This window comes from Amblyomma americanum, chromosome 10 (genome assembly GCF_052857255.1).
Source record: "Amblyomma americanum isolate KBUSLIRL-KWMA chromosome 10, ASM5285725v1, whole genome shotgun sequence".
Classification (NCBI taxonomy): domain Eukaryota; kingdom Metazoa; phylum Arthropoda; class Arachnida; order Ixodida; family Ixodidae; genus Amblyomma; species Amblyomma americanum.
In genome coordinates, this window is record NC_135506.1 from 87,203,369 (window position 1) to 87,224,477 (window position 21,109).

At 48.6% G+C, this 21,109-nt stretch overlaps 1 protein-coding gene across 1 annotated transcript in view; it reads right to left on the bottom strand.

Annotated features, from left to right (window-relative positions):
- The window catches only part of LOC144108530 (uncharacterized), a 155,273-nt gene that overhangs the window by 23,603 nt on the left and 110,561 nt on the right, over window positions 1–21,109 (bottom strand). The window contains exons 6-9 of the mRNA XM_077641744.1: window positions 20,098–20,535; window positions 6,317–6,451; window positions 1,634–1,839; window positions 1,326–1,463 (exon numbers count right to left, since the gene is read on the bottom strand). Coding sequence (XP_077497870.1) covers window positions 1,326–1,463; window positions 1,634–1,839; window positions 6,317–6,451; window positions 20,098–20,535 — 917 coding nt within the window. The remainder of the gene's footprint in view (window positions 1–1,325; window positions 1,464–1,633; window positions 1,840–6,316; window positions 6,452–20,097; window positions 20,536–21,109) is intronic.

Sequence of the window (21,109 nt, forward strand, 5' to 3'; positions counted from 1 at the left end):
TGTCGGTGCACCGTTCGTCGAAAACGCGAAGCGGTTACAGGGAACACTGCCGCTATGCTTATTGATTGTTAGAGGATTCGCATCCGCCTAACAATTCGCTGCGCCCTACTGCACACCACAAAATTTGGAACAGATCTCGCTATGATTTTTGTTGGCTGTTCTAATGCCGCATTTTGCCCCGCATGTGATTCAGTGTGTGCTTTAGGAGAAAACAAACAAAAACAGGGTTGTTTTCCTTTGAACGCCAACTGCCTCTTTGCATGCTTGTATAGATTCTTCAGCTGCTCGATGTTTGCTTTCTCGGTTTCCGGTAACGGAAGCGAAATGAGGATGAGACCTCTACCGCTTGTAAAGAGCCCTGGGCATGGCTGGTACATAAGAGAAAGAAAAAATGTTTGTAGTTCTATAGGGTTTAGGTTTCGCGAGCTAGTTCCCTGGCCCAAGACATCATTTTAAAACAAAAAAAAAATCAGTTATCGAACACACTGATTACCTCGAAACAAGCGACTCAGCTGCTTTACTCCGGCGCGCTCCGTAAATCATCGCTGAATCGAATGTTTTAACGGCGTTAAATCGAGTTTAAAGGCGCAAGCTTATGTTTAGCCAGGTTGGGTCATCGTTCTGCTTTTGGTTTACCTTAGTTTAGCACGACGAATTATCTGCCGCGTCTATAGCATAGTGCTCTCGTGCAGCAGTGATAGCGCAATGTTCTGTTGCAGTGGCTACCGAAGGTGATCTGTTCGCGCCGCCGTGGGTCCGAACTTACCCAACCATTTTGGACAAAATCATTTTTTGAGCGGGATACCGTTCATGAACGCAATTTTTTTATATTATGCGAGATTTCACTACCACAATCAATATACCCGCAGATCACCCGACGGCAGTCCTGTATTTGTTTTTTCATCAGCGTTTTTGCTGTCGTCGAAAGTGTTCCCCATTCGTTTTCTATGGCAGTGTTAACTGTTCGATGCGATCAGTGGAAACACTTGAAAATAAATATCTTGCTATACATGGGAAAAATGGACCATTACCTTGAATATTTTTATAAGGGCATCTTACAATTTCCTAATCTTCATAATTTTTTCCACGCTAGGTTAACATTCGAGATTTGTGCCCTGAAACCTAACGCCGCAAACGCGGAAGCGCCAAGGCGGGTAACGTTGCACTAGCGTGAATAGCGTAGTGCAACTGCTGGCGCCTTGTTCACTTTTTCATTTTATTACCTTCCATTTTCCTGCTCATGATTGCCGCTGCAGTATACAGGCGTCAACGTGAAAATTTCGAGGTCGCTTCAGGCATCCCCCCTTGAGTGGCTGGGCGCTCACCTTGATGTCCTTGATGGCGTAGTCAACGACAGGCTCGATTTTTTCAGCGATGCTCTGCAGCTGGTCGGGCCGGATGCTGCTCGGGTCATGCGTCAGCAACTCAAGCTCTGACGTTATGTTCTCGGCTGCTTGAAAGGTCTGTGGCGGACGAAGTAATACAGTAGGCGACAAGTGAGACAACTGGTCTACAAAAGAAACAGAAAGGAATTTAGACAGAGGAAGTTTGTCTAGTCAGCCGGTAGCAGCAAAAGCATGGTTTGAGTACGCAAAGCTAGCATCGCCGAGTGATGAAGGGGTTTCTCTCTTGCCTTGTATCGGCAGTGCTGGGCGGAGACCTTCATCCAGCCGGTCTGCCCGTTTGGGAGGAGACGGCACCTCCGCCGAGCATGTTTGTGCTCACTAGCAGGGTTGTACGCTCCGTAGGGGCACTCGACCTTGGCCGTTGACCCATGCGCCACGGACTGCCAGTGGAAGGCACCCTTGTCCGTCTGCTGGAACTCCTCGGGGCAGTAATCTGTTGCGGCAGTGGTAGCTTAGTGAACAGTTATGCGAGTTGCGTTAAGAAATATAGAAAATGAGACAGAGTGATTTGAAAACATTTATGGTAGTTTAGTTCTGTTGGAGATGTCGATATACCTCGAAGGCTTCTATTTCCTTATATTGACTGCAATTAAGACCCGAAGTAAAACTTGGACACGTTGATGGATCCGTAGACTGTCATATAAATGCAACATCACGAAAGCAATGATTATTTCATAGCAAATTCCTTGAACTTACGTAATAAGAGATACAGTGGCGGTTACACACCTTCACTAATTACATGTAAATAACAAACAAATGAGCCTGCGAACCAGTAACCTCCCCATATGAGCAAAAAGTGTTTGCGAATTATCCTTTCAGTTGCAAAAATGCTGACATAATTGTTCTTGGGTCTACCCTAAAATAACAGCACTAGCCTGTACCACTCAAAGGACAAATGGCTCATTTCAATGAAATCATGAAAGAATGCGTCGGAGGAAAGACAACTGTTTTTTTTTTTTTGCACCCGCAGGCGAAAAATACAAATGAACACGGGAAAAAGCTACAAGTAGCAACAAAACCACACGCCGGGTTACGGGCCTGGGCAGACACTCCTGATCTGCTCTGGGAAACATGGAGAGGATGTGGGAATGGGAATAGGATGTGGGCTATCAGAGTGGGGTTATTGGACTTGGGACGCCAGTAGGGAAAGCGTTGGTTTTTCAAATGATCCTGATAGAGTCGAGAACCTTTTTAGGCTTCCGTAGAGGGCGAGCACCCGCTATTATGCGGATGTGCGGCCTTCGGCCTCCAAGCGCACTTTCATACCTGGGAACGTTTACCGGGGCCTCCGACCCTCCGACCCTCCGAGGCAGGTCACCCTACCAGAGGCGACGGCAAAGATCCGCCCCTGATTCGCCCTCGGCATAGTATGCCAGAAGTCTACCTCCGGGCTGTAACGGCTTGGTGTCTCATTTGATGTCCGCAGGCCACACCTAACGCTACCACAAGGTTTTTGCTCGTCGCCGCTCCCTTGCACTTAATTCGTGCTAGGTGCTGCTCTGTTATTTCATCGGGTCCATTAACCTTTGCTCAGTACTGACCGCCGGGGTTTCCCTGATTTTGGGGACTCCTAGCCTGCCGAATGCGCTCTTTACTCTGTCTTGTTTCTACTGCTTCAGGCCTAAGGCGACTTCCCCACAACCTAAGCTTGGTTTGCTCAGCTGCATGGCCGGGCGAGGCACCGAGCTCTATCAAATCGGAAACCAACGCGTTTCGGCTGGGTGTTACGCTCTTCATACCTAGAGGAAGATCATGCGGCTTTAATTCTGAATTTTTGAATTTGTTCTGCCTTCTGAACCAGATTTCACGTGCCAAGTCTACTCCTTTCCGGACATTTTCCAGCACACGGATAACGGGTACGCGAGATGCAGCGCGATCACAATGCTGCGGGGAGGATACTGCCACCTCCTCTGTTGTTTCGCGGGCCGGTCAAAGTGGGGTTCTGCACTGCCACTCCGATCGCTGGCGTTGCAACAGGACAAAGCCTAGTAGCCGAAAGAGCGTTGATCCTGAACCTGCCGACGGAAGGGGGGCCTTGAGCAAGCCGCACAGTACGCTTACCCCTCCTCCCCCGGTAACATAACAGTAACAGTCACGCTCATTAACCCGACGACGGTGCGCAGCACCTGAAATGACCCCGGGTGCCTTGCATGATAATTATGGGCTCAGGCGGCTGGCCGGTCAGGAATGTTCATCGGCAGTGAAGCCAGCTTTTTCAAATTTCCAGCAAGAGGCCTCGGTGCGGCGCGCAATGTTGATGTGTAATATGTCGGACCAATGTCGATGGCGGCAACTAAGAGCACTGGGTCCGCCGAATTCCTTGAATCTGGGATTCACGCGCGGCTCGGCGGAGCACGTGCGGCTGACCAGCCACTTTACAGTGCGTGGGGCGAGCGCTGAAAGAGTGTGTGTTGGGGGGCGGGAGGCGGGATTGTTTTTTTTCGATAAGTGTGCCTTGAGGCTTAAGTTGAGAAAGGGCGAAGGAATGCAGGAGATAGGAAGTTAAAAGATAGACTGAAGGCAAGTTTCGATGAGGTAGTCTCAGAGGTTGCCGTTGTACTGATTGTTCAGAGTCCACTTTACATAGTCACATTCGTGGTTCCTCCGCAGGCCCACCACCCAGAGGAGCCATTTTCGAGGAGCCATTTTCGAGAGCCGCCCCTACCCGAATTTGAAGCACGTATTCCCTCTCCTGCCGATCAGGAAAACGGGGCAGAGGGTGCGAACACGAAGCTGCTTTTTTTTACAAAGTGTTTTGTTATTTTGTTTCAGTGTTTATTTGGGAAATTGAAAATCTCTGCTGTGTACTGTACTGCCAAGTTGATAAAGGGGGCTGGACCTCTGCCAAGCTTACGAGCTTTTAGTCCTGCCTCCTTCTCTGTCCAAGAGAAAAATAAAGACTGAATGAATGAAGGGATTAGAGCGCGTGTTCGCTGGCGCAGAACTTCGGAATTGGAAACATGGGACAGGATCGGATCCGCGGGTCGTCTGATGTGTCAAGGCGAGTCATGGCGTCCGCGTGAATGTCATGTGGATCGTGGGCATGGCCGCAAATGCTATGTATGCGCACAGGACATGGGTACTTTCCGCAGAGCACATGAATTGATTGTGTAATCTGGAAGGTGCATTGAGCCGCCTTAAGCTGGTTAAGGGCGGCGAGGGAGTCGGTGTAGAGATGAACTGTATTGAATGTGGGAACGCGCGGAAAGAAAACAATGACACTGTAAATGGCTTGAAGTCCCAATGCCAGGGGAGTGCACGTATCCGCGGTGTATGTTGCTCGAGATTTGAGGTGGGATGGGAGGGACTATACCCACAGCAGTAACTCCCCGCTCTGCAGTATGTGATGCATCCGTGTGCAGTATGCATCCTTCAGGCAGGTACGCGGCTGATACCGACGAGGAAACAATGGGGCAATTGTCTGTGAGCTGGGAATATGATAACGGTAACGATGAAGCCGTAGAGACTGTTTTCGAGCGGTATTTGCCACCTGTTAATCGATGAGTTCACTGAGTGTTAATTATTAAGTTGGGCGAACTCCTGTAGCCCAGGTATGGGTGTTAATGAGGCATATGCGTTATGGCGCGCTTAGCTTCACGATTCATAGCTTCAAGGGAGTCCCACTCTCGGCAGGAGTCGCATCAGGTGATTACAGGACACCGCGCGGGTGGGCAAAGACACGAGGGTGGCTTAAAATATAAAAGAAATAGTCTAGCTGAAATGCTGCGTTTGATGTGGAATCCGATGGGTCACCCCACGAAGTGCGCACACCGTTGAAGCCTCCACCAACTAGAGTAAAGACACTCGAGTTTGTAGAACGTAGAAAATGAACCCATCGCAGATTGGTAGATGCGGAGCCAGGATTTGCATAGGGCACAGAGAACTGTTTGTTAATTATTGTAAGGCTTTCTGGCAGGCTAGTTGGTACAAATTCATTTTTGATAGGCTGTGCGCTATATAGACGTTCACAGAAAAAAAGGGGTAGAGACGACTGGATTGGAGCGCAAATTTCAACTTTACTGACGCCAAATGAAGCCAGGCTCACTTATAGACAGCTGCATGAAAGAGCTCAACCTAACAACCAAACAAGAGGAAGAGCAATAGGGCATATCTAAGTGAGATTGTAAAAAAAAGAAACAAGTAGGTGAAGATATCAGCACGTGCCGAGGTAGGGTAAAAAAGCATTCACATGGGCGGAAAACAATGCATAACAGCATGAGAATTCACAGCTGTATGAAAGATGGAAATGAAAAGAAAGAAGTGCATAACATGAAAATGTGCATAACAACGTGAAAAAATTATGACAGTGAAAATAAACGAGAGATCGAGATAAAAACCGTGTAAATGGCGGCAAGAAAACAAGATAAAACGAACATTAAAAATTCTAAACTAAATTAAATACGGAGCAGCGGACGGGTTAACAAACTAGATGTAATCACCGAAAAAGGATAGTTCATTACTAGAAAGGGGAATAGAAGGCGAGCTAACGCACTTGTCTTTTCTTAGGTCAATGAAAAAGGCCTAAATATTTTCTTTCTCGGTCTTGTCCTGAGCCTTAGCTAGAAACTCGGTTTCAGTCGCCTTGAACCTGCTTGTTTTCGTTCGGGATAGGTTTGTTTCTAAACTTTCTCATGCTGTGACTGGCTGGTTAGTCGCTTGAATATCACGTAAGTCCTGAATATGACAGCTATGAGAATCGCATTTAAAACGAAGCACAGCGTATATATGCTTGGCTACAATGCATCGGGATATTGGTAGGGATGAGTGCAAGTGCAGTGTAGGAAAAAAAAAATCTCGATTACCTCACGTATATTCGCTTTTTAAACTCTTGGAGAAAAAGAGCAGTGCGGCTCATATGGAGCATGATTACTCCATCTCAATCATATACGCGAAGTGTGTGGAAGGGTCACCTCTCAGCTCGCACAAAAGGCCACCGAATCCCGGCGGGCAGTGGCAGGTGAAGCCGTTGACGCCGTCTTCGCATTCTCCGCGGTTCATGCACGGACTGGACAGGCACTCGTTGATGTTCTTCTCGCAGAAGTCTCCTGAAACATGAGACATCGTTTTCAATGATTACTCAAAGTCGCGTTGCGCTTGCTTTCATGTAAACAAGTTGTGGTCGTGCAGCTCAATGTGAGTTATTCATAGTACCTCTGGCACGTGAGAGTTACTTTCAGCTGCGGGGCAACGAAAATTACCTACATCCTACTAAAGGCCGCATCGAAAGATGCTGCTCACTTGAATACAGGAGAAAAAAAAACAACTCAACAAAGTAAAATATTTCCCGTCTGTGCCGACCATCTGTCCTAAAGTAGCGAGAGCTACACTATGCTACTCAGTCGAGCATTTCGCCGCGAGCCTCTGAGGCTGATAGTGCGCATGCGCGAAACCAGAGAGAAGCAGCATCATCATCATCAAAACGTTTATTTCCACCGAAATGAAACTCCTTTTTGGACCCCCCGGCACGCAGGCCTAAGGGAGCCCTACTTAGGAGCCTCGCAAACTAAGGTCTGGTGAAGACACATTGTCGCTTCACGGCCTCAGCCGCCAGGCGGATGGCTTGTCGCTGCTTAGCGGGTGCGCGGCGCATGACGTCAGAGTTCGCCGCCGCCGCGCGAGGAGCCGCGCCGCGCGTGAATGCGCATGCGCGGCAACCGGAGAAGGGCAGGAGGTGCGCAGCGCATGGTGTCAGAGCTCGGCCGTCGCCGCGGCCGTGTGTGGGGTCGTGTAGATAAACTGCGTATGTGCGGCTCTGTGGATAAAAGCTGAGGTGATACGACTCGCTTCCTATCGCTTCGTACGGGTGACCAAAAAAACACTCCAGCCGCCGCTATGCGGCGGTATTGTCATGGGAAGATGAATTCTTCGTGCCCAGAAGTCGTCACGTGGCACTTGGCCGTTCAGCAGAAAAGAATGAACATCAGAAAGCCAAACGAGTGGCGGAGACGCCTGAGCAAAGAGAAGAACGTCTTGCCAAGCGGAGACGCCAAGAGGCGGAGCTTAACAAGCGGCGCATAGCAGCTCGCATGGTTCCTTCGCAAGAAAACCAAGATGAAGCAATGGCAACAACATCATCATCAACAACTGAGTAGGAGGATTGAAAGGCTCGTCGTATAACTGATCATGCGAATAGACCAGGCCCGAACCGCAGCTCTCGCTACGTATATCATGGCATAGCTGAGCTAAGCCACTGCCACTTTTTTCTTCACCTGTTTCACGTAGAACTTCACTAAAACATTAGGCTATAGGGCTTCTGTAAAAAGTATCCGGTACATTTTTTTTCCTGACGTGACTGTACATTGGAGCGTGCTCGCATCACACATGCGCAGTGGTGGCGTATATGACCTTTAACACACGCCAAGAGCCAGTCGTCTGCCAGCGTTCGTTCAGGCTAGATCGTTTTTTTACTGGACCCCTGTCGTGTGACTGGGTGCAAGCGCGAAATGCAGCGAACGATTGAACAGCGGTACGCCACCAAATGTTTTCTTGAACTGGGGAAATGAGGTATGGAGACACTGGACGTGATTAGTCAAGAGTTCAAGGATGAAAGCATGTCAGAAACTGCAGTTTTTAAGTGGCACAAGCTCTTCAAAGATGGCCGAGAAAGTGTGGACGACGAGCTCCGCGCTGGACGGCCGTCGACGTCAAGAACCGGCGACGACGTCGAACATGTGCGTGAAGTGCTGACTTCCGACCGTCGTTTAAGTGTGCGAATGGTCGCCGATGAAACTGGCATTGATAAGACGACAGTGCAGAGCATTATCGCTTAAAATCGGCAATGCGAAAGATCTGCGCTAAACTCGTCCCGAATGTCTTGATGAACGAGCAAAAGCCGAGGCGAGTGTGTGCATTCGAACACCTTCTGCAACGCGTTGAAGAAGACCCCGGCTTTTCGGGCACCGTGATCACGGGAGATGAACCTTGGATATTAGAACACGACCCGGAAACAAAGCGGCAAAACTCCCAGTGGCACATACCTGCATCACCTCGCCAAAAAAGGCTCGAGTGAGCAAATCCACAGTGAACGCCATGGATGCCCAGCGTTTTCTGCGACGCAAAGTGGGTGGTCCACTACAAATTTACACCTAAAGGACAGACAGTGAAGGGTGCTTTTTTCCTAGAAGTGCTAAGAAGACTGAAGAGGAGGTTCAGTCGGGTGAGGCCAGCCATCACTGGACATGGAAACTGGAAATTGCATCACGACAATGCAACCAGCCACACCGGCACCGAGATCAGCGACTGCCTGACGATAAACGGCATCGCGACGATTCCCGACCACCTTAAATTCCCGACTTTTGGCACCAGCAGGCTATTCCCTATTCACAAGAGTGAACTCCTCCTTCAAATGACACTACCATGGGAGCCAAAGTGCCGTCAAAGAAGTTTGCACGAGTGCCATTGCACGAGCGCAAGAATCCGCCTTCCGGGGAGCCTTCGAGTCATGAAAAAGCCATTGGCAAAATAGTGTTGACGTTCTAGGGACGTACTTTGAAGGCTTTTGAGGCCTAGTACCGATATCTTTAATAAATATATTTTCTGAAGTTTTTGTCGACACCTTTTATACGGACCCTGTATACGCAAAGACGAAATCGTATGACACCCGGAAGGCTGTACGCCAAACGGTTGCTGACAATTTTGGTGCTAATGTAGTCGGGAACACTGCCAACACATTGAGTTTAGCCAGTGGCGAATACATAAGACGAATGATCTGGTTTATTGGCCTTGCATATTCATTAACTATTATGACTGCCAACTGGCATCGTCGCTTCAGCGGACGATGTACATCCATAATTGGCTGTGCCCAACAAGATGGTGAACATCAAATTGGTCCATCCAAAATTTGGCCGGGCAATTGCCAAAAAGGCCAGGGTTTCGGGACTCTAACTGGTCTAACCAAGTTAAAACCCTAACAATGTTTCCCCTACGTACTGCATGAAAAACAGCTCGTTGGTATCAGTAGCCGCAGCAACCGCGATTTAGGGCACCATTGTGCTCGGTGGGTTATTAAGCCGTCCAAACTTCCGCTAACGCTGGCGCCGAATCCGGCCCGCAGCACGGCGCAGCCGGTCGCAGTGCTAACAGCCACCATTCACGCATCACAGAGGAACATCTTTGCGAAGCAAGATGGCATGGAAAGGTCCTGGTGGTAAGCGATGTGCTCCTCACAAGAGTGGATGGCATTCCGGTGATCCAGTGGTCGCGTAACGCGAACCTCGGGCCAGGACTAATTTCATAACTAGTTCACTTGCCATCCTTGTCAAGGCAGCACAGTTGTTCCCGCTCTGCCTAGCTGGAAGTGAATATTATCATTTTTGTAGTTTTCAGCTGCGCACAACAGTCTACCTCAGGGCCGTAATTTTTATTAATTCTCATCGATTTTCATTCCCTTAACTTTCTGTGAGAGACAGCTACTACCTGTGATGCTGATACAGATAGAGAAGCTAGTAACGCTCTTCGATAGCTTTGGTACTAGCAAAAGAAAAGAAGAAATATGTGAGAAACAGAATTCTTAATAAAAATTGGCAGTGGCTTAGCTCGGCTATGCCAGGATATACGTAGCGAGAGCCAAGGCATAGCTTGGTTAGACTTAGTTAATCTTGATGGCGAGGATGTGGCGCCGTGGCTGGTCAAGGAGTTCTTCACGCGCTTCGTCACGTGACCAGTAACGTGGTTGCTCACGTGGTACGGTGCGACCACGGTGGGAATGCGATCACGGCGAAACTGCGATTTCGTGGCCAATGTAGCTTTCGCTACAAAATACGACTCCGGCTGAGCTTTCCTTTCGAGCTGCACCCCTGCAGCCAAATGTACGGTAATGGTATCTTTCCTTTGTCTGAGAACCATTGTGCTTTTCCGCTCACCAACACATGTTCCGCCATTTGCTGGCGATTTATGGCTCTAGTGTTCCAGCTAAGACCAAATCAGAGTACTATAAGTCAATTATTGTGTTTCATGAATGTTTAAATATATTCTTCAAGTTCATACACCGGTGACGCTTGCGCTTGCCTGGCGACAGCACTTACTTTCCACATAATAGAGGTGAAATGGAACAGTAAATTGAAAAAATGGTAGGGTGCAGCTTGACTAAAGGTGAAGCAGTAATTTTCTCCCTACCGCGAACTTGCTGCGCTGGCTTATGACAGAAATTATCGAACTTGGACAGGCTCAACAAGAAATAATTTCGGAATAAGAAAATGGCAATCAATGTGTGTTCCATGGCATACAACTTTAGTTAAATAAAGGAAGTAAAAAGGGGTTTCGAAGCAGTGTGGCAGTTCATTTAGCTTTATTTGGGAACAATACATCTTTTTTTCCCACTCACTAATCGCTGCGCTCAACAAGCGGAGCAAAATAATTCAACTTGGCTATTAATTAAAATGTGTCTTGCCTAGCAGTGCATCGAAGTTTTCATCAGAGAGCAAACTAAAGACGTCGGAATTTCTGGATGTTCGCAAGTTATCATCACCGATGACCTTCGGCTGTACTGTGATTACCTTCTTCCTCTGCCTTTTTCTCACACTGAGCGCTGATAGCAGGAGTGCTTTTGAGTGGAACTTGTGAAGAAATTGGTGCGTAATTTTCCTGATATTTAAAATCGTTGAGAACGTTTTAATTAGTGCTTATAATAAAGCAAAAAAAAGGAAGGTGAATGAGGGGCTCGTCATGACACATATATGATGGAAGCTAACAGTAAGCGCAACCAAGGATCATAGGCGTTTTTTTTTAGCGTAAAGCTCCATATCTCGCATGCAAAGCTGGGGGTCAAACGACGCTTCTTGGATTTGACCTCTAACTGGAGGCTCGCCGCATGTGAGTCTGTGATATCGTACCACGTGAGTTGTCGCAGCTGTTACCGCTCGCCCCGTCGCTGCGTCAACTGCCGCTCCGACCGCTCTCTCTCGCCAGTGACTAACTAACGACGTGATTTGCTCTTGCTGAATTAAGACCAGCGCTTGCAGTCTAGACATCGCAGAGACGTGGAGCCAGAAGCAGACACCGGGACGACTTCTTCGACGGAGCACTGCAAACTCCGGGCTGCTTCCAGCGATCCCTACGACCGAGAGCGTTACGAAGCCGCGTTCGCTAGATATTAGTCGCGGAAGCGGGCTCGTCGAGATTATGAAAGCTATGTAGAACGGGAGGTAGCTATAGAGAAGCAGCGGCACAGGCAACAAGAACATCTCAAGGCGAAAAGAGCAGCGGATGCTGCCAACGTCTCCGCGCCGACACCGGCCTCTGGTTCGGTTGCCTTTCGCCCCGTATAATCTGGCTCAACCGAGTTGAGCCACAGCCTATTTCTAGAAGGACGCCAGATTGGACGAGTTGATGCTCCATGGTAACAAGAAAATTGAAATAGCGTCAGACAACAGGACCAGAAAGAGGAGGAGACAAACACGGCGCTGATATTAGTTGTGGTGTTAATCAGAGGAAGATTATTACTGTAAATATTTCATAACAGACATAGAACTGAAGAATAGCGGAAGAACTAAGTTGCTTTTAATCAATTATTGTTCAGCGATAATATAATTTCACTACAAATCTCCCCCTGACTACCGGCAGAAATCAAAAACATTTCTCTATGCTCCTTAGTTTGGCTGGCTGTTGAAATCCTTCATGTGCTTGAAATAATGCAGTTTAGATTCATCTGTGGCGTTTAAATTCTGAACATTTGAGAAATCTATTCTTTCAAATGCGTGCCAACTCGACCGACTCTCCTCTCTACTGAGATGGCGAAGAGTTGTGGGAAAAAACACTGCCTAGCCACTTATTGTTAGAGGATGGCAACCATTCTGACCTCTGTGCCGCAGCCCCGCTATGGATGAAAAGTTCCGAATCGCTGCCTGTCGTTGTCGGGGAAGTCAATTATACCCCGAATTGGGGACCTGCTTGGACAGACAAAAGCCTATCCGCTACACACTCCGTGAGCTAATACTAAAGCAACAACCACACCTACACCAGACGGCAGTGGTTGCGGCGGGGTGCAAAGTGCAAGCCATTCTGGCCGTAGAAGCCTGTGACGTCGGCCGCTGAGTCCCAACGTCAACTAGAGGCATCAAGTACTGGCGTGGAGAAAGAAGTGTGTCCCTGCTAAAGTGGCTGCACAGCACTCTTCAGAAAAACCTCGCCATCCACGTAAATACGTGCCGTATTTGAAGAGAACTACATCCTCGTCTTCTGAAGAAGCTTCGGATGTCCTCCCACCGTCTGAGGCCTCCTGGGAACCATGCATGAGTGCAGCTGAGCTGGGCACTGACGCTAGGCTTAGTGGCTCCGCTGCCACGCTGGCGGAGGTAGCTATGCCGGCGTCTCTCGTGGCATCACCTGCCACGCAGTCGACACCTGATCCGCGGCGCCAGGACCAGCTTTGTGCTCCCGGTTCATCGGCAGATGCACCCCTCCTGCCTTCCCGAAATGCCGGACTGCTCGTGAGTGATCAGCCACCAGGGCCAATGGCCATCAACTCTACACCACAGGATGGGCCTCAAACCGCACGGCATGATGAACCGGGCATTCCAATGGACTTATCGACACCTCTACCCGTGCAAAAGTGCCCTCGCGCAACTCACAAAAGCGTCCCTCAAACGACAGCCAACCGACTCCACCTTCGGCAAGTGATGGCTCCCAAGGTAAGCGCACTTGTCTTTCGATCGAGAACTCGGTAGAGCCTACACCCGGATCGTCATCTTACAAAGTGACCATTAAATCACTGGCCAACAAAAGCCTCACGGATATACCGAACAAGATTTTACTAGATAACTTGGACGCGTGCCTCGGAACCAAAGGTTTTCGGGGCTTCACAGCCAGGACAAAGTCCAACACCATTGCAGTGTGGCTTCCGACTCTGACTGCCGTAGAACGGCTGCAAACGCTCAGCACTATTTCACTGACAAGCGAAATCTCAGTGCCAGTACAAGTGTATTTAGTTGAAGGCTCCGACTTGCAGCGCTGCGTCGTCTACAACGTCGATGTCATTGAGGATCAAACTGCCCTCCAGCGTGAGCTGTACTGTCCCACGCACCGTGTCATCCAGGCTCGACGCATGGGAAAGGGGCGCTCTTGCATAGTCACTTTGCAAGGCCCTCTGACACTTCCAGCCCGTCTGTACTATTATGGCTGTATTTTACGGCCTCGGCCATATAAACCGAGTGCGGTATATTGCTATAACTGCTTCCGTGCTGGACATATGCGCAAATCCTGCCCCTTCACTGCTGCCGGTGAAAGTACATCGGAAGGGAAAGTGGCTTATCGATGCGGCCTTTGCAAATCCGACGACCACGAGCAAATTATTAGAGCACATTGTCGCAGGCTTTATTCGTCAGTTTTTGACAGACCATAATGTCCTCTCTCCATTTCAACATGGGTTTCGAAAGGGACTGTCGACAACAACTCAACTTGTGTCAGTTGTTCATGAAATCTCTCAGGTGCTTGACACGTCCGGGCAAGTCGATATGCTTTTTTTGATTTTAGTAAAGCATTCGATAAGGTTCCCCATGGAAAATTACTCCACAAACTAGAGCGCATTGGTCTTCCTACAAATATTATAACATGGATCCAGGCCTACCTCCGCCATAGACAGCAATTTGTTGAAATAAACAAATGTACTTCCAATATCCGTCAGGTAACTTCTGGTGTACCGCAAGGCAGCGTATTAGGACCACTTTTATTTTTGATCTATATTAATGATATAGTCGACGTAATTCCTGATGATGTCCATGTTAATTTATTTGCGGATGACTGTGTCATTTTTAGAAAAATTGTTTCCAGGAACGACAGCAATTACTTACAGGAATCAGTTAATGCTATCCGTGATTGGTGTGAACTTTGGTGCATGGAAATCAATGTAAACAAAACAGTTTTGCTGCGAGTCACACGGAAAAAAGAACCTAGTGTATTTTCTTATGTACTTAACAACACAATAATATCTGAGGTTGAAAAATACAAGTATTTGGGTCTCACATTCAACAGTAAACTCTCTTGGTCAAACCATATTTCCATTACATGTTCAGCAGCATTGCGCAAATTGTGGTTCTTGAAAAGGAAACTTAGAAATGCACCTGCAAATACCAAAATGTTAGCATACAACACATTTGTCCGTTCCAAACTGGAGTATGCAGCAGTTGTATGGGATCCTCATACTAAAAAGAATATAATGAATTTAGAGCGTGTTCAAAGGAAGGCTATCAGATTCATCTTTAGTAAATATAAAAGAGAGGATTCTCCGTCTTTAATAATGCTTGCAAATAAAATCAGTACGCTGGAAAACAGGCGGAAGATAAGTCGTCTCCAATTTTTACATAACATTATAAATGGAAAAAGCGCACTTCAGCTGCCTCATTGCGTAAAACCTCTAAGTTCCCGCCAGACAAGACACAGACATAACCTTTCACTTACGCCAATATTTTCTAAAACAAAATCCCATATGAATAGTTTCTTTCCGCGTACTATACATGAATGGAATTCTGTACCTGTCGATGTATTGCAGTCACAAAACTTTGCAGAAGAGCTGGAAAAACATCTTTCTTCCATAAACTAACTGAAACAAAACCAGTGTTCACAATCTGTTATGTTTTCCTAACTCCTTCACTTTGTGATGCCTTTTTTTTTCCCCCAGAAACAGTTCTGTTGTTCTGAGTAAAAATTGCCCGCCTGTTTGTTATTTCACATGTGCCACTCTTCATGTTTTATTCGTTATTGTGCTGGTGCCAGAGCGTATTCATTGAGTAACACTGCTACACCCAGCATTATTTTTCGTTAGTGTTTATTGTTGTTTTGCATCGTCACACTTTTTACTGTATTGCCCCTCCTGCTAGGGCCAGTTTATTGGCCTGCAGTATCAATAAATAAATAAATAAATAAAATAAATAAACATCTCCGAGCTGTCCGACAAAACAAAAGGCAACACAACAGGCTCGTCGTCGAATGACTAAGCATTGACCAGTACAAGACAGTATAACTTCATTGCAGACATCCAATCGGTTCGCAGCTCTCCAGTGGGATGACGACGAGTGGCAGGAGCTCCCTGAGCACACCTCGGATGATCCTTCAACTCAGCAGTCTTCTAATGGTACTGTGCGAAAAGAACGCACCCAAAAACAGCCAGCAAGCCTGAACTCCCGAAGGATGATATGGCCGCAGTCGACGAACAAATCGCACGTCTTTTAGCGGAGGTCACCAAGCTCCGGCAACACCGTGAACTGCTCGCTCGACGTAGATGGGCAGCGGAATCATCCGCCGCATCTATCAATGGCGCAGCAACATCCCCTTCCTGCCGCCCACCAGTGTCATTTCCTGCCGCCTCTTCCCAGATTACCGCAATGCCACTGGACAACTCTGCGACTTCTCTGCTCTGGTTTATGGCCAACCAGCTGTCCAACCTGACGTCCGTGATTCTACTGCGCTTGGGCTAGTAACTAGAAATGGCAAGTTCCAGTCGTGCTGGTGTGTTGCAGTGGAACTGCAGAGGCATTTCCACGAAGGTGGGAGAACTCAAGGCCCGACTACAAATTCACAAGCTCCAGGTATGGGCCATGCTGCTACAGGAAACAAACGCCTTGCCATCGATTCCAGGCTTCAGTGCCTACATGTCTCCTTCAATGATAGACCGTCGTGTACAAACTGCTGCTCCCCCGGGAAAGGCGGCGGTGTATGTGGACTCACGTTTTCCGCATGTACGTCTTGCTCTCGAAAACTGGTGCACGTCGTATCAAGAGGTAGTGGCAGTGGCCGCGAAACTTAAGAAGGGAACCGTTTTGGTCGTTTCATTTTACGTTAGACCAGCCGGTGGTGCTTCCTCCCGTATTAATCTTGGCTGATTAACAAGTGTCCGTCGGCAGCATCCCGGGTGTCCGATTTTAGTCGGAGGCGACTTTAACGCCCCTCACCAGGATTGGGGGTACCCACTTCAAGCCCTCGTGGCAGGCGTGTGCGGGACGCCTTCACGGATGACCAATTTGTGCTGCTCAACCATCCTGGGACAGCAACACGGCCAGTGCGTCAAACTCGCAGTGCTTCCTATGCTCCAGACTTGACCTGGTGGTCGGGCCCGGGTACTCCCTCCTGGCACATGGAGCCAGACTTCTGGGAAAGTGATCATCACCCTATCATCATCGGTCTTCACACCTCACATTTCCGACCTTTACGCTACAAATGTTCTGTGATCAACTGGGACAGTTTCCGCTCCTGCATGGAAAATCTCACCTCAGACTCTTCGCCAATCCTTGTTGAGCGCATACAAACAGCGCTCAACAGTGCTACAACTACCACCTGGACTGGTGTTGGTCGACCGGCACCAGACCTCGGCCTTCTTAACTTGTGGGCGGCACGCCGTCAAGCCGAGCTGGCTGCTACGCGCGACCCAACTTCGTCGCAGGCTCGTATGCGATTGTACTATCTTACAGCTAAGGCACGCAAATATGAACGCGACCTCTCTCGGCGGCAGTGGCATGCGTGGTGCGAACAATTTTCTGCAAAATCCTCGAATGCCTCTCTCTGGCGAACATTCCGTACAATTGAACGCGGTCGCCGTACGACTGACGCAGCGGCAACCGCATGCTTTGCGGCTAACTTGTCGCCAGATGATTTCGCCAAAGAAGCAGCGAGAAAGTTTTTCCCAAAATACGATGCTGTGCCTTCTTCATCCGCTCGTTTAAATATGGCAGGCATCCCAGCGCATGTATTTCAAATGCCGTCTGATGTCGACGTAGATAGAATTGCGTGTCCATTCTCTATGCCTGATTTGCTGGCTACGATAGATGATGCGAAACGGAAAACAGCGCCCGGCCCGGACAATATTCAGTACGAGGTGTACAAGAACCTGAGTAGCGTTGCACTCCCTAAACTACTTGACACCATAAACAAAGTATGCTTGGATGGCGTAGTGCCCGAGAGCTGGAAATCCGCTGTCGTGATTCCTATCCCGAAACCAGGAAAGCCTCCGACGGGCCTCGCCAACTTGCGACCTATCTCCTTAACTCCTACGCTGTGCAAGCTGGCGGAGAAAATTCTAGCCACACGACTGTCATGGTGGCTAGAGCAGCACGGTTTTTATCACCCAGCACAAATCGGCTTCCGTCCATCTATTGGTACAGAGGACAGGTTGACTGTCTTGGCATCTGCAGTTTTGTCATCTTCCCGCAGCCGCAATGTGTGTACTGTTTTAGCAATGGACGTTGAAAAGGCATATGATAACATCAGTCATGCAGCCCTTCTGAACTCCATTGACATGCTTCATCTCCCAATCATTTTTGGAAGGCAGAAAATTTGCAATACGCCTCAGCGGCAAAGCGGCGTGCCCCAGGGATCAGTATTGTCGCCGACCTTATTTAATATTGCTTTCATCCCGCTCGCTTGGCGCTTACATGACATCCGTGACAGTACGCTGACGACATCACGGTGTGGAGTACTCATCAAGATCTCCGTACTCAGGAGGCTGCCCTTCAATCTGCCTTGGGTGTTACCTGTAATTTCGCATCATCCATCGGACTTCAGCTATCCGTGCATAAAACAACATACACGTCAGTCGCCAACCGCTGGGGCGCCGTAAACTTGCTGCAAGTCCAATCCGTCTTTGTCTATCAGGAACCTCACTACAGGAAAGTCCGAGTGTAAAAATCCTTTTCTTAATGATTCACCAATCAGGACCAGCGACTGCATGGCTTTCTCAGGCAAAAAGGCAAGCTCTTCAGAGTTTGGGTTTGATTAGAAGAATTGCCCCTAAAACTGGTGGAGCAGGCTCGTTCGTTGCACGGCAATTGGTGAGGGCAGTTCTGCAGCCACGTATTGTTTATCAAGCCCAGTTTCAACATCTTGCAAGAGCCCAATGGTATCGCCTTGAAGCCGTGAACCGAGAGGCTATGAGGACCATTACGTGCCTTCCACGCATCACACCGGTCATAGCTTTACAAGAGAATGCGCAGCTCAATACCATTGATGAGCTGGTGCAGCAGCGCCGTGAAGCGCGCAGCCTTAAGACCAGTCTATCGCACTCCACGCATGCGCTGAGGACTTATGCAACGTCACACTCCATTCTTCAGCCGCCAACGCCAGTTCTTCCCCAATGGAAGTTTGTACAGCTCAGCGAAAACAAGCCAACAGATAATCGCCGGCCAACATCTGCTCATTCGGCATCATTGTTTCGCCAGAAATTTGAGGAACAAGATGCTTGCATGCCTGAAGGATCCATTTTTGTCTACGTAGACGCAAGCATATAAGACTGCAAAGCAACAACAGCTATCTACTGCCTGTGCAGACCAACCCTGAATCAAACCTCTTGGTTTCAGCTTACGGAACCCCCTTCGCCCTTTTGTGCTGAGCTCGTTGCAGTTCAAGAAGCACTCTGCTCTGTGGCCGACTTAACTATGCTCCCTGCGGCCTGCGTTGTCATCCGCACTGACGCCCTTCAAGTTGTACGGTTGCTACGACGTGTTAGCCGCTGTCCCACGATATGTCAGGACATCCACCGGCTCACGGCACGCATACCGCAGCCAGTACGTATTGAGTGGGTCCCACGGGATCTGCTGACCTATCAAAGGCAGGCAGATTTAGCGACCCGTCTTGCGAATCCAAACTCATCACCGCCTCGGCTCCTTCATTTGGACAATTTTACCCTCCTTTCATCAAGAAAGGAACTCTTCCGGCGCCGCACACGTGCTCTCATCCCCCCGTGTGGGGTAACCCTCCCCCGCGGTCTTACCCGTGCAGAGGAGGTTGCGCTTAGGAGGATCCGGGTCGGGGCTGCCCTCACACCAGCCATCACTCGGAAGTGGCCTCAGTACCGAGAATTGTTTCCTCGGCCAGGGTGTCCGGTATGTAAACACGAGGACATCGAGGCCAACATTCATCACTTACTGTGGGACTGCCCAGCTCTCAAGCCTACAAGGATCCGGCACCTGATGGTAGCAGGTCCTTCACCAAGCAACCCTTCTTCATACATTGCCTGGACGCAGGGACCGTACCGTCGTTCTCTACTGGAGTTCATCAAATCAGCTAACCTTTTCCCATTCATTTATATCATTCATCACACCTTCACCCATCATTGATGCCCTGGGGAAATAAATTTCGCTTAAAAAAAAAGTACTGGCGTTAAAATCTACTTTGTACCGCAGCACTTACCGTTGCGTCTCTCGCTCATTGAGCTTCTACCGCAATGCACCATTTCGGATTTCTCTATATTTTTAATGTTTATCACAGAGTTAAAGGAATGTTATCTGTTCATGGTGTTCTTATTGCTGCTGCGAAGCCTGGTGGGTATCGTGCAGTGACAACTGTACGCAAACGTTTTTTGTCTCATGCACAGTCGGCGTCGTAGTAAGCCCTGATCTGAAGCTTTTGTATTCACCTGTTGGTCAAAGGCTCTGTGGTTCATATAATTCATGTCAGTAGCTGTGCTAGCGACGCGCACATCTAGTCCACCTCTGACCTTGTAATTTATGATATCCTACGGATAGATAAAAAATGTGAAAGAAAGGCACACATCAGAAATATTTGCCCCTATGTGCTTGGCGGCAAGGCCAGCTATTTTGTGGCGTCAAAATGACTTGAATGCCTGTCAACACAGTTTTGTTTTTAAGGAGAGGTACAGAAACACTGTTAAGCCTTATCGGGTTCTAATTATGCGTGGCCTACCACGAGCGGAACTGTTTATTCGAGATATTATCAGAAACACTCATTCCAACGCGAGCGTGAGACTGACCCGCGTATCCTGGCAAGCACTGGCAGGTGAACTTGACGTCGGACTCGTTGAGGCAGCGTGCACCGTGGCGGCAGGGAGAGGGGAAGCACGGGTCGTACTGGTGGCACGTCTTGCCGTAGTAGCCGTCCACGCAGAGACAGGTGAAAGTGTGCGAAGCGTTGGACTGGCACACGCCGTTGTGGAGGCACGCCGAGGGCTTCAGCAGGCACGGGTCGAAGTCTGAGCAGTTGCGGCCCGAGAAACCCGTGAAGCAGTCGCAGCGGTACTCGCCGTGGCTCGTGTTGACGCACGTGCCGAACGTCTTGCACGGCTGCTCCGAGCACGGGTTGAAGTGCTCGCACGCGTCGCCGTAGTAGCCCGGGTCGCACAGGCACCGGTAACCGGGTACGTGGCCGGTGGTCTCGCACGAGCCGTGCTTGCACACGTTCAACAGGCAGTCTGGGAGGCGGAAAGATGAAACAAACCTTCCTTGCAATCACGATGCAATTGAAGAATTTTAATTTGTTTAGAACGTTTAGAATCATTGCTTAGAATAAAGCTGTGTAAATTCATTAGGGACATTTACAATGTGAACATTAAGTAGTCAGGAACATTATAACGACTTTTTGGAAATACAAAACTTGAATCGTTTTGAACCTTTAGAATCTGATCATTTTGAATAATTTAGAATGTTTGTGATCATACTATTGAATCAAACCACTCGAAAGAGCAGGATGTGCTCCTGGAGAGAAACTAAGAAGCTCGATCATACTGAACAAAACATCTGAATGCTTGAAGTCAGAAAGCAAGGACACAGGTAACCTCGCTTAGCGACTCTTTTTCAATTCTGAAGCAAGCCTGGAAAATGGCATTGAATAGAACAAACACAACACCATCTTTTCTTTCGCTCATCTGTCGAGCACTCTAGGCGGGGGAATTGCGACGTAGCTTTTTTTTTATTCGAGATGTTTCTCATTAGGCATAATGAGAAAGGGAGAGAAAATTAGAAGGAGGAGTGTAAACAAGCCTCGCT